Raw genomic sequence first — 13,562 nt, forward strand, 5'->3', positions numbered from 1 at the left:
TTTTCTAGCTAAAAATTTGGTTTGTAAGGGTGGTAGTGGTAATATTTTTTAAAAAAAAAAAAAAAAATAAAAATAAAAAAAAAAAAAAAAATAAAAATTTGTTTTTTTATTTTTGTTTTTTTTTTTTAAACCAATCTTTTTTTTTTTCTTTCTCAAATTCTCACATTTTTACTTATTTATTTATTTATATAAATATATTATAGATACCCAAAAACATTCAACACTGTTTCGTTGATCATAAAAAAAAAAAAAAAAAAAAAAAAAAAAAAAAAAAAAATAGAATATATTAAAAATGAACTTTTTCAAGAGTAACAGTAACAGTAACAGTGATACTAGTAGTAGCAGTAGTAATAATACATCAAATGATATAAAACCAGAAAAAAAAGATTATAAACATATAGATGATCCATTTCGTATTCATAGATTAACTTGCGAAAATAATATTGAAGAAATTAAGAAATATTTAGATAGTGAACCATATTATAAAGAGTTTATTGATATTAGAGATACCCATGGTTATTCAGCTTCTCATTATGCAGCACATGTATGTATTTTTTCTTTTTTTTTTTTTCCATTAATATTTTAGTGCACTATTAACTTTATCAAACATATATATATATATAGTTTGGACATAAAAATATTATCGAATTATTATTAAAATATGGGGCAGATCCAACTAAAAAGAGCGCTGCAGGTTGGTCAGTAATTCAGGAAGCATGTGGAAGAAAAGATAGAGAAATTGTAACATTACTATTACAACAAATAAAGAATAAAATTGAAAATGAATTCACAAAAAGAATGCCAATATTAGTTTCAGCACTTGAAAATGTAAATAATATACCCCCTCCCCATATAATTTTATAAACTAAATATATATATATATATATATAATAACTAATAATTTTTATTTTTTTATTTATTTTTTAGATACCAGATTTTGAAATGGAATTAAAATGGGAAGTTAAAAGTTGGGTACCATTAGTAACTAGATTTTGTCCATATGATACTTATAAAATTTATAAACAAGGATCATCATTTAGAGTTGATACATCAATTATTGGAATGGATGGTATTAAATTCATTAGAGGGGATTTATCATTTTTATATAAATCTCAAAGACTATTTTCAATGGATAATATAAAACATACATATTCAGAGATGGAAATTGTAGCTTCAAAAAATCCAAAAGTACATGATGAAGAAGTAGATATACTTTTAGATCAAACTATGAATAGAGTAAAATTAATGACTGATGAAATCGTTTTCACAAAATCAAAAACTTGGTTTGGTAATGAAAAAACAGAGAAAATCGGTGACAATGCTGATTGGAATGCTAAAATGTTTGATGTTACAAATGTAGATTTAAAAATTATGGCAAGAAAACCAAAAAGACAACCAAATCATCCACATTTTAATAAAGATCAACAACAATTAGAAGGTAAAGATAGTAGTAGTAGTGGTAGTGATGATGATGATAATAATAATAATAATAATAATAATAAAATTACAACAAATATAGATGATAATAATAATAATAATGATGAAGATGAACTTAATCAAAATCCAATTGAACAAACAAAGAAATATATTGAATCATTAAAAAATGTAACTTATGAAATTAGAGATAGTACATTGAAATCAAAAATAATGGAACCAGGTTATTTTAAAGCACCAAAGAATTTTGATCCTTATACACATGAACAAAATATTAACAAGTCAAAGATTAAAACTCAAGGTTTATTATGTGATGGTGAAACCGTTAGTGAAAGACATAAATATTTCAAGGGTACAATTTGGATATCTGAGGAATTCCCTAGAAAAGTCACTGATCTATTACCAATTTTTGAAGTTTTATCACCAACCAATAAATTGTTTAGTAGATTATGTGAATTTATCTCTTTGAAATTACCATCAGATGGTTTTCCTGTTAAATTGGATTTACCATTATTTCCAACTATTTCTGCAACTGTTATCTTTACAAAATATATTGAAAAGCCTGTTGATAAAAATTTATTTACAATTCCATCTCATTATATTGTAAAAACAACCCCACCATCTTCAACAACATTTACAAAATAAATTTTAAAAAAAAAAAAAAAAAAAAAAAAAAATTAAAATTAATTATTTAATTTTTTAAAATTCTATTTATAGATTAAAAAATATCTATTTGATAGAGTTTTTTTTTTTTTGTAATTGTTTAATAAAAGATTGATTAAAAAAGTGGATATTTTTTTTTTTTCTTTTTCTAATTTTTTTTTTTTTTTTTTTTTTTTTTATATTTTTCTCTAAAAAAATAATGGTTTTTTTAAACATTTTAAAAACATGTTTTGTTTTTTTAAATTATATTTTTTTTTTTTTTTTTTTTCATTAACTTGGTCACATTGATCTATTTATATACCAATTTTAAAATTGAAATAAAAATAATATACAAATAAAAAAAAAAATGATTAAAGAAGAAAATAAATTTCTTTTTTATATTTGGAGAAATTTATATTTAAAAAATAAAATTTTACAACAAGTTAAATATTTAAATAATAATATTTTTATAGTTGAAATAAAAAGTAAAGAAGAGTTATTAAATCATAAATTTAGAGATTTAATAAAAGTTATAATTTATAATTCAAATGAAGATATTTGTAAAGGTGATTTACCATCAAATATTGTTAAATTATCATTTGGTAGAGGTTTTAATAAACCAATACCAAGTGGAGCAATTCCTTTAACCGTAAAGTCAATAACATTTGGAATGTTTTTTAATCAAAAATTAACTTTAGGAATAGTTCCATCAAGTTGTAAATTATTAAAATTTGGTGAATTTTATAATCAAAATTTAATACCAAATCAATCAATTCCACCAAGTGTTGAAAATTTAGAATTTGGGTTTATGTATAATGAAAAACTAATTAAAGGTTCAATTCCATCAAGTGTTACTTATTTAACATTTGGGAATCAATTTAACCAAATACTAACAGATGGAATCATTCCATCGAGTGTGAAAACACTGATATTCGGTGACAGTTTCAATTTACCATTATTTAAAAATGCAATTCCATCAAGTGTGCAAACCTTGAAATTCGGTTTAAAATTCAAACAATATTTAAACAAAAATTCAATTCCACCAAGTGTGAAATCATTAACCTTTGGAAACGGGTTTAATAAACCATTAACCAATGAATCAATTCCATCAAGTGTTGAATCATTAACATTTGGTAATTGTTTCAATAGAGAATTACTACCAGGTGTAATTCCACCAAGTGTCAAATCATTAACATTTGGAAATGATTTTAATAAACCATTAACCAAACAATCAATTCCATCAAGTGTTATCTCATTAACATTTGGTAATAAATTTAATCAACCATTACCTGACGGAGTGCTACCTCCAAATCTTTTAACTTTAAAATTTGGTAACTCCTTTAACCAACCGAAATCAAATATATCAATTCCTCAAACTGTTAAATCATTAAATTTTTAAATTTTTAAATTTATTGAATTTTTATAAATTTTATTATAATTGATGTTTGTTAAAATCTTCCAGCTTGGTAGTCTTTAAAAGCTTGTTGAATTTCAGCTTCAGTATTCATAACGAAAGGACCATATCTTGCAACGGGTTCATTCAATGGTTTACCAGCTACTAATAAAAAACGTACACCTTGATCTGAATCACCAGCGATAACATCGATTCTATTTCTATCCTGACCACCTTGTAAAATACCAATTTGTGAGGTTTTAACTTCTTTTCCTTTTGCCTTTGGACCGAATCTAGCAGACCCTTCAAAAACGTAAACAAAAGCTTGATGATCATTTGGAATCTCTTCTGAAAATGTTGAACCTGGTGATAACTTAACATCTAAATATAATGGATTCGTTACGATTCCAGCGATTGGACCTGTAATATTTTTATAAACACCTGCAATAATTCTAGTTTTACCTCCACCCTGTTCATCAACTTCAGGTATATCTTTAGCGGGAATATCTTGATAACGTGGTTCCATCATTTTATGAGATTTTGGTAAATTTACCCAGAGTTGAAATCCCCAAACCACCTTATCACGATCAACAATTGGCATTTCTGAATGAATTATACCTTTACCAGCCGACATCCATGACACAGAATTTGCTTTTAATAATCCATAATTATGTTTATGATCTTTATGCTCCATAGTACCTCTTAACATATATGTTACAGTTTCAAATCCTCTATGAGGATGTGATGGAAATCCTGCTATATATTGATTTGGATCATCACTTTTTTTTTTTTTTTTTTTTTAATTATTAATAATTTTATTTGATTTAATTTAATTTATAAAAAAATAAATATTAAAATTTATTATTTACCTTTTAAATTCATCTAATAATAAAAATGGATCCAAGTCACTTATTGGTCCACCAATAATTCTTCTTAATTTTACTCCTAAATTAAAAAAAAAAAAAAAAAAAATGGGATTAGTGGTTTTTCCTAAAAAATAAAAAAAAAATAAAATAATTACCAGCTCCATCTGAAGTCATCATTCCAGTACTAACTTTACTAACTATTCTTGAACTCATTTCTATAATATTATTATTTTTATTTATATCCTCTTCTTCTTTAATTTTATTATTATTATTATTATTATCTTTTAATTTTTGTTTTTTATTATTTAATAAATTAATATTATTAATATTATTATTATTATTATCCTTTTTATTATTATTACTATTATTATTTAATGGTTTAAAAGTATTTTGTTGTTCTTGTTGTTGTTGTTGTTGTTCTTGTTCCCTTTGCTGTTGTTGTAAATATGTAGTTGTGGTTGTAGTTGTTGAAGATAAAAAATAATATAGTAAAGAGGCTATTACAATTATAAAGATAATAGTATATTGATTTTTATATTTATTATTATTTGTTCGGTTATGTTTATGAGAAACCATTAATGATATATTTATTGTATTATATATTTTTATAATTTTAAATATTTTATAGTCTTAAAACTATTTTTTTTTTTTTTTTTTTTATCATTTTATAATTTTATTTTTATACCCTCTGCAAATTTTAAAATGTTTTTTTTTTTTTATTTTATTTTATTTTTTTATTTTTATTTTTTTTTTTTTATTTTTTTATTTTTTTTGAAAAATTCTTTTTTTGGATCTGCAAACTCCGGAACCATAGATATTTGTCTTCTTGATTTATAAAGAACATAATAAATAAATAATTAAATTTATTTGAAAAAAAATAAATAATAAAAAAAAAATAAAAAAAAATTTCTTTTTAAAAATACAAGAATATATACACAATCAAGAATAAAAGAACATTATATAATAAACATAAATGGATATAAAAAAAAACTTTTTGATTTATTACAAGTTTATGTATAAATTAATTAATTAAAAAAAGAAAATAAAAAAATAATAAAAAATAAAAAAAATAAAAACTATTAATTTTTTTAAAATAATTTATACATATTTTTTATTTATAATTTTCTTTTTTTTTTTTAAAAAAAAATAGATATTTTTTCTATTTTTAGTTTTTTTTTTCTATTTTTTTATATTTTCTATTTTTATTTTTTTTTTTATTATTATTTTTTTTTATAATTTTGAACCTTGCATTAATGCACCTAATTTAGTAGCTAAACCCATATTACCAGAAATCTTTAATTTACCTTTGGTGAAAGCAGATTGAGCATTTAATTTACCAGTCATAATATCAACAAAATCTTCATCTGAAACTGTGATTGTTACGTTTGGTTTAGTTGAACCAGCACCAACAACAATTGAACCAGAACCATTCTTTAAATCTAAAGCCCAAGCTTGGGTATTTGTACCTTTTTTAATGTTAATTAAATAGATACCATTGATTTTCTTTACTAATTCTGCACCTTTAGCACCAATGTTACCTTGAATGGTGGTGAAAATCTTTGAAGCATTGTAACCATCGACAACGACAGAACCTGATGGAGTGGCAGCAAGAGCTTTTGGAACAGCAACCTTTGGTGGTCTAACCAAAACGGATTCACCATCAGCTGGTTTACTATTGACAGCGGCCAAGATACCACTAACACTTTCAGAGGCTGATGTTGGGTAGGATGGATTATCGAATGATTCGATTTGGGCCCAATTATCTTTGATTTTCTCTGGGGTCAAGTCTTTCATATAGACACCAGCAGAACGTTGTAAACGAACTTTGCTGACCCAACCAGCACCAACTTCGAAAACACCACCAGTTTCAGTGGTGTCTTGATGGCAGAGATACAAGACCAATGGTACGATGTAGTCTGGTTTCATTTGCTCCAAAATTTCTGGTGGCATGACTGATTCGGTTAAACGAGAGGCAGCAATTGGTGCAATTGTGTTACAGTGGATATTCTTGCTCTTACCTTCTTGAGCGAGTGTGTTGGAGAGACCAACCAATGCCATCTTCATTGAACCATAGTTTGCTTGACCAAAGTTACCATAGAGACCTGCGGCACTGCTTGTCATGATGATACGACCAAAGTTTTTCTCTCTCATATGATTCCATGCTGCTCTTGATAATTTGTATGCACCTTTGGCGTGGACACGATAAACGAGATCCCAATCACCATCGGTCATTTTACCAAAACTGACGTCACGTAAAATACCTGCATTGTTGATTAAAATATCGACACCACCAAATGAATCCATAGCGGTTTGAACAATCTTTTCACCATCTTCAACAGAGTCATAATTGGCAACTGCTGTACCACCTGCTGCTTTAATTTCTTCAACAACTTTATCTGCTGCTTTTGATGATGAACCTTGACCTGTATGTGAACCACCTAAATCATTAACAACAACTTTAGCACCACGTTTAGCAAATTCTAATGCATAAACTTTACCAATACCACCACCAGCACCTGTAACAATTACAACTTTATCTTTAAAATTTAATGCCATTTTATTTTTAATTTAACTATTTTAAAAAATATATTAATATTATTAAAATTTTATTATTATTATTGTTTTTTTTTTTTTTTTAAGTTAGTATAAAATTTAATATATAAACAAAAAAATATATAAATTTATAAAAGTGTGAAATAAAAAAAAAAAAATAAAAAAAAAATAAAAAAACCCAATTAAAAAAAAAAAAAATTAATTAATAAAAAAAATAAAAAATAATATGCATTTTTTTTTTTTTTTTTTTTTTTTTTTTTTTAAATTAAAAAAATAAATGTTATCATTATCAATTTCAAATTTTTTTTCTTTATTTTTTTAATTTGAATGATAAATGAAATATGGTTCTATAAAAAGATAATAACACATACAATTCGAATTTAATTATGATTTATTTAATAATGATAAAAAAAAAAAAAAAAAAAAAAAAAAATTTTTACAGAAAAAAAAAAAAAAATTGAAAATTTGAAATAAAAAATTAAATTGAATTGTTTTTTTTTTGAAAATGAAATTGCGATTGGTATTTCTTTTTTTGTATAAGATATTAGTTTAAATTTCGTAGCGCTATTTGTTTTCAAATTAAATTTCTTAAAAACTTTTTTTTAAAAAATAAAAAGAAATTTTAAAAAAATAAAAAAAAAAGAAATTTTAAAAAAATAAAATAAAAATTGAATTGGTAATCATCGATAATCAATGTTGTGTTTTATTGTTTTTAGTGTTTTTTGGTTTGAAAAAAAAAAAAAAAAAAAAAAAAAAAAAAAACCAATAAAATTTATTTTTGGTTTAGTAAAAAAAATAAAATAAAAAATATATATATAATCAATCATATTATTTTAATTTATTTTTAAATGGTAATTTGTAAATTTTAAATGTTGGTTAATAGTAAAATATTTTTACCAATGAATCTAAAAGAATGAAAAAGAGAGGAATTTTTACAATAAAAGATTATTATGGGAATAAATTCGAAATAAAAATAGTAAATACACATTTTGATAGTAAATTATTATAAAAAGAAGGGTTGTTTAATAAAAAGACTGTAGATCATAATTGATTCTTTGAGATTTAAAACAATAATTTTTTATTCATCAGAAAAATAATAAAAAAAATTATAATAAAATAAAAAACAAAAATTTTTTTTTATAAAAAATCCAAAGTAGTAGAACCAGAGATTTTAAATTATTATTGAATAAATATAGTAAGAACTTTCATTACTGAAAATATTTATTAATATTATTTAGNTTTTTTTTTTTTTTTTTTTTTTTTTTTTTTTTTTTTTCCAAAAAAAACCAATTCCGGTTTAATTTTTTTTTTTTTTAAATTTTTTTTTTAAAAACCAAAAAAATTTTTTAATATTATTAATAAATTAAGGATCAAAACCCCCGGCTTTATTTAAAAAAAAATTTATTTTTATGATGTTATGAGTTATTTATTAATTTCATGTGAAAATGAATGGATGTTGTGTAATAGTAGTGGTTTAATTTTTTTTTTTTTTTTTTTTATAAATTCCTGTCTTTTTTTGGAAATATAGTGGGGGTTTATTCAATTTTACTTTTTTATATTTCATTTTTACAAAATTAAACCTTTTATGTAAACATTTAGTAAATTAAATTTATTATTATTATATTATTTACATTTCCTGTTTATAAAAAAACCATACATAGATGGTACTTTTTTTTTTATTAGTTTTTACCGTTTTTTTTTTATTGTTTTTTTTTTCCTTTATTTACTTGGAGTTAATAAATGCTTTGAAAAGTTGATTCACTCACACACGCAATTAACACACACACACCATTATCTCATTAACCCAAGTCCAATATTAATGAAATAAAATAAATATTTTTTAATAAATTTTTTAATTTTATTTTTTAATAAAATAAAATTCAAAAATATATAAATATTAGAAAAAATATGGTTTATTTTTTTAATTCATTCAAAAATTGTTTTTTTCTTTTTTTTTAGTGAATAATTAAATAATATTAATAGTAAAAATTCTAAAAAATAAAAATTTAAATTAGAACTATGTCAATTTTTGGTAAATATTATTATTATTATTATTATTATTATTATTATTATTATTATTATTTTTTATAATATTTAATTTCCATAAACTAATAAAAATCCTTTTTTTTTTTTTTTTTTTTTTCCAAAAGAATCAATTTGTAAGTTAAGAAAAATAAACACTAAAAATCAATCTAATTCAATAATATCAAAATCACAAATGAATGAAATTTTATTTGAAGGAAATAAAAAATCAAACAATGGAAGAATAGAAGTTGTAACATGGGGTAGAGGAAATGTTGATTATGGTAGTGTTTATCGTGATTGACTTTTTTTTTTTTTAATTTTATTTTTAAAAAAAAAAAAAAAAAAAAAAAAAAAAGGAAATTATTTAATAAATGTATTTTAGTTAAAATAAAAATATCAACAAAAAATTAATTTTTTAATCCTAAATTTGTATTGTTTTATTTTTTTTTTTTGTTTTTGCGAAATATTGGAGTAAATTTAAATTCAATGAAAAAAAAAGATCTCAAAAAAAAAAAAAAAAAAAGATATTTTTAAATATTTAAAAATATCTTTTTTTTTTTTTTGATTATTTTTTTTTTTCTTTTTTTTTTATTATTTTAATTTTTTTAAAAAAAATATTTTTATTATTTTAATTTTTTATTTTTTTTTTATGGGAAAAAATAAAATGAATAAAAAAAATAATAATTTTAAGTATTTATTTTTAATAATAATAAATTTATTTTTAAAAACTGCAAGTGCAGCAACAAAAAATGGTTTAGATGTGAACCAATATAACTGTATGGTGGATCTTTTTACATCAAATCAAATTTTGAACCAGGTTAATTTGGCAAACCTTAATTATAATTTTTGTGATTTTGTTAAAGGATTTCAATGTAATACTGCTACTTATTTTATTGAAAAAGTGTATGTTATTTTTTTTTTTTGATCAATTTACTACCCACAACAAAATTCTTAAATTTACTCAATTTTTTATTTTTTTAAAAAAAAAAAAAATCAAAAAAAAAGAACATTAAATTATCCTATAGGACAAGTTCCCATACCATTAATTACAACTAGTTTTGCATGTATACCAACAATGACTCAATTAGTAATAAATAATTTCGATGTTGGATCTTTCATATCAACAAATAATGTTAAATTACAAAGATTGTAAATATTTTTTATCATAATACAACAACAACAAAAATAATAATAATAATGAATTATAATTAATGTTTTTTTTTTTTTTTTTTTTTTTTAATATTATATAAATGAAATAGGGAATTAAATAATTGTACAAAATTATATCCATTGCCAGTTTTAAGTTCAATTATTGAAGATGTTTACATTTTTAATAATGATAATTCGCACAATGAGAGTAGAGTGTCAATTGATTTTTCAAGTATTATAAATTTAAGATCATTTACCTTGGTTGATTATACAAGAAATGTGTCATATACAAGATTAATAGGTATACCAACAACTTTTAAATTATCTTCTTTAACAACACCTGTTGCAGAAATACCAATTTTAACAAATATGAACTTGACACTGTAAATATATTTATCATTAATATAAATTAAATTTAATTTTTATTCATTTATCATTATTAAGCTAATAATTATAATAATTTTTAATATATTATATTATAGTTCAATTTTCTTTAATAATTATGTAAATAGAAATTCATTTATAAATTTTAATACATTCAATTTAATAAGTTCTCTTACTTTATCATCTTATTCTCCAAATACATTAATACCATTTCCATTTGATTTACAAAATATACCAACTGGTGCTCCACTTACACTATTGTAAGTTTTTTATATTTATTTATCTATCTATTTATTTATTTATTTATTTTTTTAATTAAAGAATTTAATTTTAAAATAATTAATTAATTAATTATAAAAAAAAGTATTTCTCATGTTTGTTTTGAACCAATAGTTTCAAATACTTCTGATGATTATTTTGCAGATTTTTCAAATCTTAAAAAATTAATTTTATTTGGTGCTTTGTGTAACAGTAAACAACCATTACAAAAATCATATTTTCCAATTAAAAAACTTCAAGATGGGCCAACCCAATATTTTTATTTTGAAGGTTACAATTTTCATCCATTTTCATTTGACATATTTTCAACTGTTGCCGTATTATATTTAACACATAATAATTTAACAGGTGTAATTCCAATTAAAAAAGCAATTGAACAAGATGTGTATGTGTATTTTAATTTTTCATCATATGTAATATAATTTTTCATAATAAATTAACCAAAAACTATATATGATTTTTTTAAATATCAATAGAGATTTATCAAATAATCAATATATAGGTCGTTTAGATGATTCATATTGTACTTCATATGTCAATGTAAGTAATAATGTAGGAATAAATGATATCCCAACTTGTTTTTCTTGTCATTGGAGTAGTTTTATGCAACCATATTTCCGGAATATAAGTTTTGTAAATTCAAATCAATGTAATAGTATTATTCCAAATTTAAAGGTTGAAACTGATGGACTTATTATATTGTATGGTAAAGATCTTGGTTTTTCAAACATTGATTTTGAAACTACACCATCATTAATTTGGAAAAGAATTCCATCCTCAAAAGGTACATCATTTTCTGCAAATTATTCATCAATTGCTAATTTTGGGTCATTGTCAACAATGGATATTCTATACTATTATCCAAATAAGATTTATACAGTTTCATTATCTCCAATGTTTCCAGAAATTTATAAAGTGAAAGTAGTTTCACAAGATACATTCGACATTTATGGTAAATTCTTTACATATAATATTACAGATGTGTCAATTGAAATTGGTGATTTAATTCAACCATTAATTTGTTATGTATCATATACAAGTTTTGATTATATTAGTTGTTCATTGGAAAATATATTATCATTATTAATTGAATCACAACCACCAGTATTTGAAACAAATGTTATACCAATAGATGATAATTCAGGTATTACAATAAAATTATCATCAATTAAAGTTTCTATTGGTTCATTAAGTTCAAAAGTTTATTTTACAAATACTGTTGGAGTGGAGAGTAATAATAGTTGTATTGCTTCTTGTCCAGTTGGACAATATTGTAGTTTAAATTCTGCTACTTGTGTAGTACCTGACCCACTCCCAACCTCACCACCACCAGGTAATTGTAAAAATAATTGTTCAGGTAATGGTGTTTGTTTAGCTGCTTCAAGTCTATGTGTATGTAATGCAGGGTTCTCAGGTGAAGATTGTTCAGGTAAATTTTGTTCAAGTAGTTGTAGTGCAGATTTATCACCTTCTCAAGGTTTATGTAACAATGTAAATGGTGAATGTGAATGTTTTAAATATTACACTGGTTCAAAATGTGAATTGCCAAATCACTTTGTTTCATCAAATGTACCATGTTCTATCAATGGTGGTACTGTATTATTATATGGTTGGTTTGGTACTAATAATACAAACGTTTTAGTTCATATTGGTGATGCAAAGTGTATGAATGTTATTGTAAATTCATCTCAAATACAATGTACTATTGAAAAGGGTTCCATTGGTATAAAGTCAATTAATGTAACTCAAAATTCAATAGTTTGGTATGCCAATAATGCTTATGAATATATAAATCCAGTTAAACAATGTTCAATTCCAAATTGTAATAATCATGGTACATGTAATCAAAATACAGGTAAATGTGAATGTAGTAAACCATATAGTGGCTATGATTGTTTAGCTTTTGACCAAGCAAATTCAGGAGGTACTACCACATCACCATCAACACAACCACCTATTGCAATACCAGAATCAAAACCAGTTATTAATACTACAACAGGTTCAGCAGAAATTACAAATGAACAAACCAATTATAAAATATTATTAAAATCAATTGTTGAATTAGATTTTTCAAATAATGTAGTTTTTGAATATATATTGGATGGAAAATGGTCACTTTCAGCTTCAAAAAATGGTGATTCAGTTGTAACAAATTTCACACAAACCATTAATAATACAACTAAAATAACTTCGAGTATTGAAGATTTATCATCAGATAAGAATTTTACATTTGCAGGTATTGATTTCACTGTTAAAAGTGGATCTGTTAAAGTATCTGTTGAAATTTTAAATTGGTCATTCTTAAATTCATTAAATACACTTCAATTAAGAATGGAATCATTAGTTTCAAATGATGGTGATGATAAAAATAATATAAATAAATGTAATTTAGAAAATGATGAAACTAATGTATCAAGTGATCAAAATCCACTTCAATTTAATAGTAATTTAAATAATGTTAAAATTGAAAGGAATGCTAAAATTCTATACGGTAGATTCTTAAATAGAGCATTATCAGATGGTAGACCAACATTCATAACAAATCAAATCGTATCAAATTCATCAAATTCGTTAATAGTAGGCATTAACCTACCACATTGTAACAGCGAATGTGTAATTGATCCAGACTTTTCAGTATTAGTTTCATCAGATTTTAAATCTGCAGATTCTTGTTCTCCTCATTCCGAAGACTCCAATAGAAAGTGGGTATTACCAGTTTCAATTGTTGTCAGTGTTGTAGGTGCTTCTCTTATTGTCATTATTAGTGTTATGATTTATCGTAAGAATAGAACAAAAATTAAAATTGGAATTTCAAAATTAAAAATAATAAATAAATA

General features: G+C 22.6%; 6 protein-coding genes across 6 annotated transcripts; 4 read left to right on the forward strand and 2 right to left on the reverse strand.

Moving 5' to 3' along the window:
• Window positions 1–292: 292 nt before the first annotated feature.
• Window positions 293–2,079, forward strand: DDB_G0291468 (hypothetical protein; the record flags this gene model as incomplete). Its single annotated transcript, XM_630140.1, has 3 exons — window positions 293–544; window positions 625–828; window positions 928–2,079. 3 exons carry the CDS (start codon window positions 293–295, stop codon window positions 2,077–2,079), a joined length of 1,608 nt encoding a protein of 535 aa, XP_635232.1.
• Window positions 2,080–2,443: 364 nt separating this feature from the next.
• On the forward strand, window positions 2,444–3,475 carry DDB_G0291470 (hypothetical protein; the record flags this gene model as incomplete). Its single annotated transcript, XM_630141.1, has 1 exon — window positions 2,444–3,475. One exon carries the CDS (start codon window positions 2,444–2,446, stop codon window positions 3,473–3,475), a length of 1,032 nt encoding a protein of 343 aa, XP_635233.1.
• A 49-nt stretch (window positions 3,476–3,524) lies between these two features.
• DDB_G0291472 (pirin family protein) lies at window positions 3,525–4,911 on the reverse strand (the record flags this gene model as incomplete). The annotated part of the gene is made up of 3 exons (XM_630142.1): window positions 3,525–4,248; window positions 4,339–4,414; window positions 4,491–4,911. 3 exons carry the CDS (start codon window positions 4,909–4,911, stop codon window positions 3,525–3,527), a joined length of 1,221 nt encoding a protein of 406 aa, XP_635234.1.
• Window positions 4,912–5,565: 654 nt separating this feature from the next.
• On the reverse strand, window positions 5,566–6,891 carry mfeA (hypothetical protein; the record flags this gene model as incomplete). Its single annotated transcript, XM_630143.1, has 1 exon — window positions 5,566–6,891. One exon carries the CDS (start codon window positions 6,889–6,891, stop codon window positions 5,566–5,568), a length of 1,326 nt encoding a protein of 441 aa, XP_635235.1.
• Window positions 6,892–8,907: 2,016 nt separating this feature from the next.
• On the forward strand, window positions 8,908–9,214 carry DDB_G0291628 (hypothetical protein; the record flags this gene model as incomplete). Its single annotated transcript, XM_630144.1, has 2 exons — window positions 8,908–8,920; window positions 9,039–9,214. The coding sequence occupies 2 exons, from the start codon at window positions 8,908–8,910 to the stop codon at window positions 9,212–9,214; spliced, it is 189 nt and encodes a 62-aa protein (XP_635236.1).
• Window positions 9,215–9,577: 363 nt separating this feature from the next.
• On the forward strand, window positions 9,578–13,508 carry DDB_G0291474 (hypothetical protein; the record flags this gene model as incomplete). Its single annotated transcript, XM_630145.1, has 7 exons — window positions 9,578–9,816; window positions 9,919–10,062; window positions 10,173–10,445; window positions 10,545–10,706; window positions 10,811–11,110; window positions 11,202–13,461; window positions 13,491–13,508. The coding sequence occupies 7 exons, from the start codon at window positions 9,578–9,580 to the stop codon at window positions 13,506–13,508; spliced, it is 3,396 nt and encodes a 1,131-aa protein (XP_635237.1).
• Window positions 13,509–13,562: the final 54 nt, after the last annotated feature.

This window comes from Dictyostelium discoideum (assembly GCF_000004695.1).
Source record: "Dictyostelium discoideum AX4 chromosome 6 chromosome, whole genome shotgun sequence".
Taxonomy (NCBI): domain Eukaryota; phylum Evosea; class Eumycetozoa; order Dictyosteliales; family Dictyosteliaceae; genus Dictyostelium; species Dictyostelium discoideum.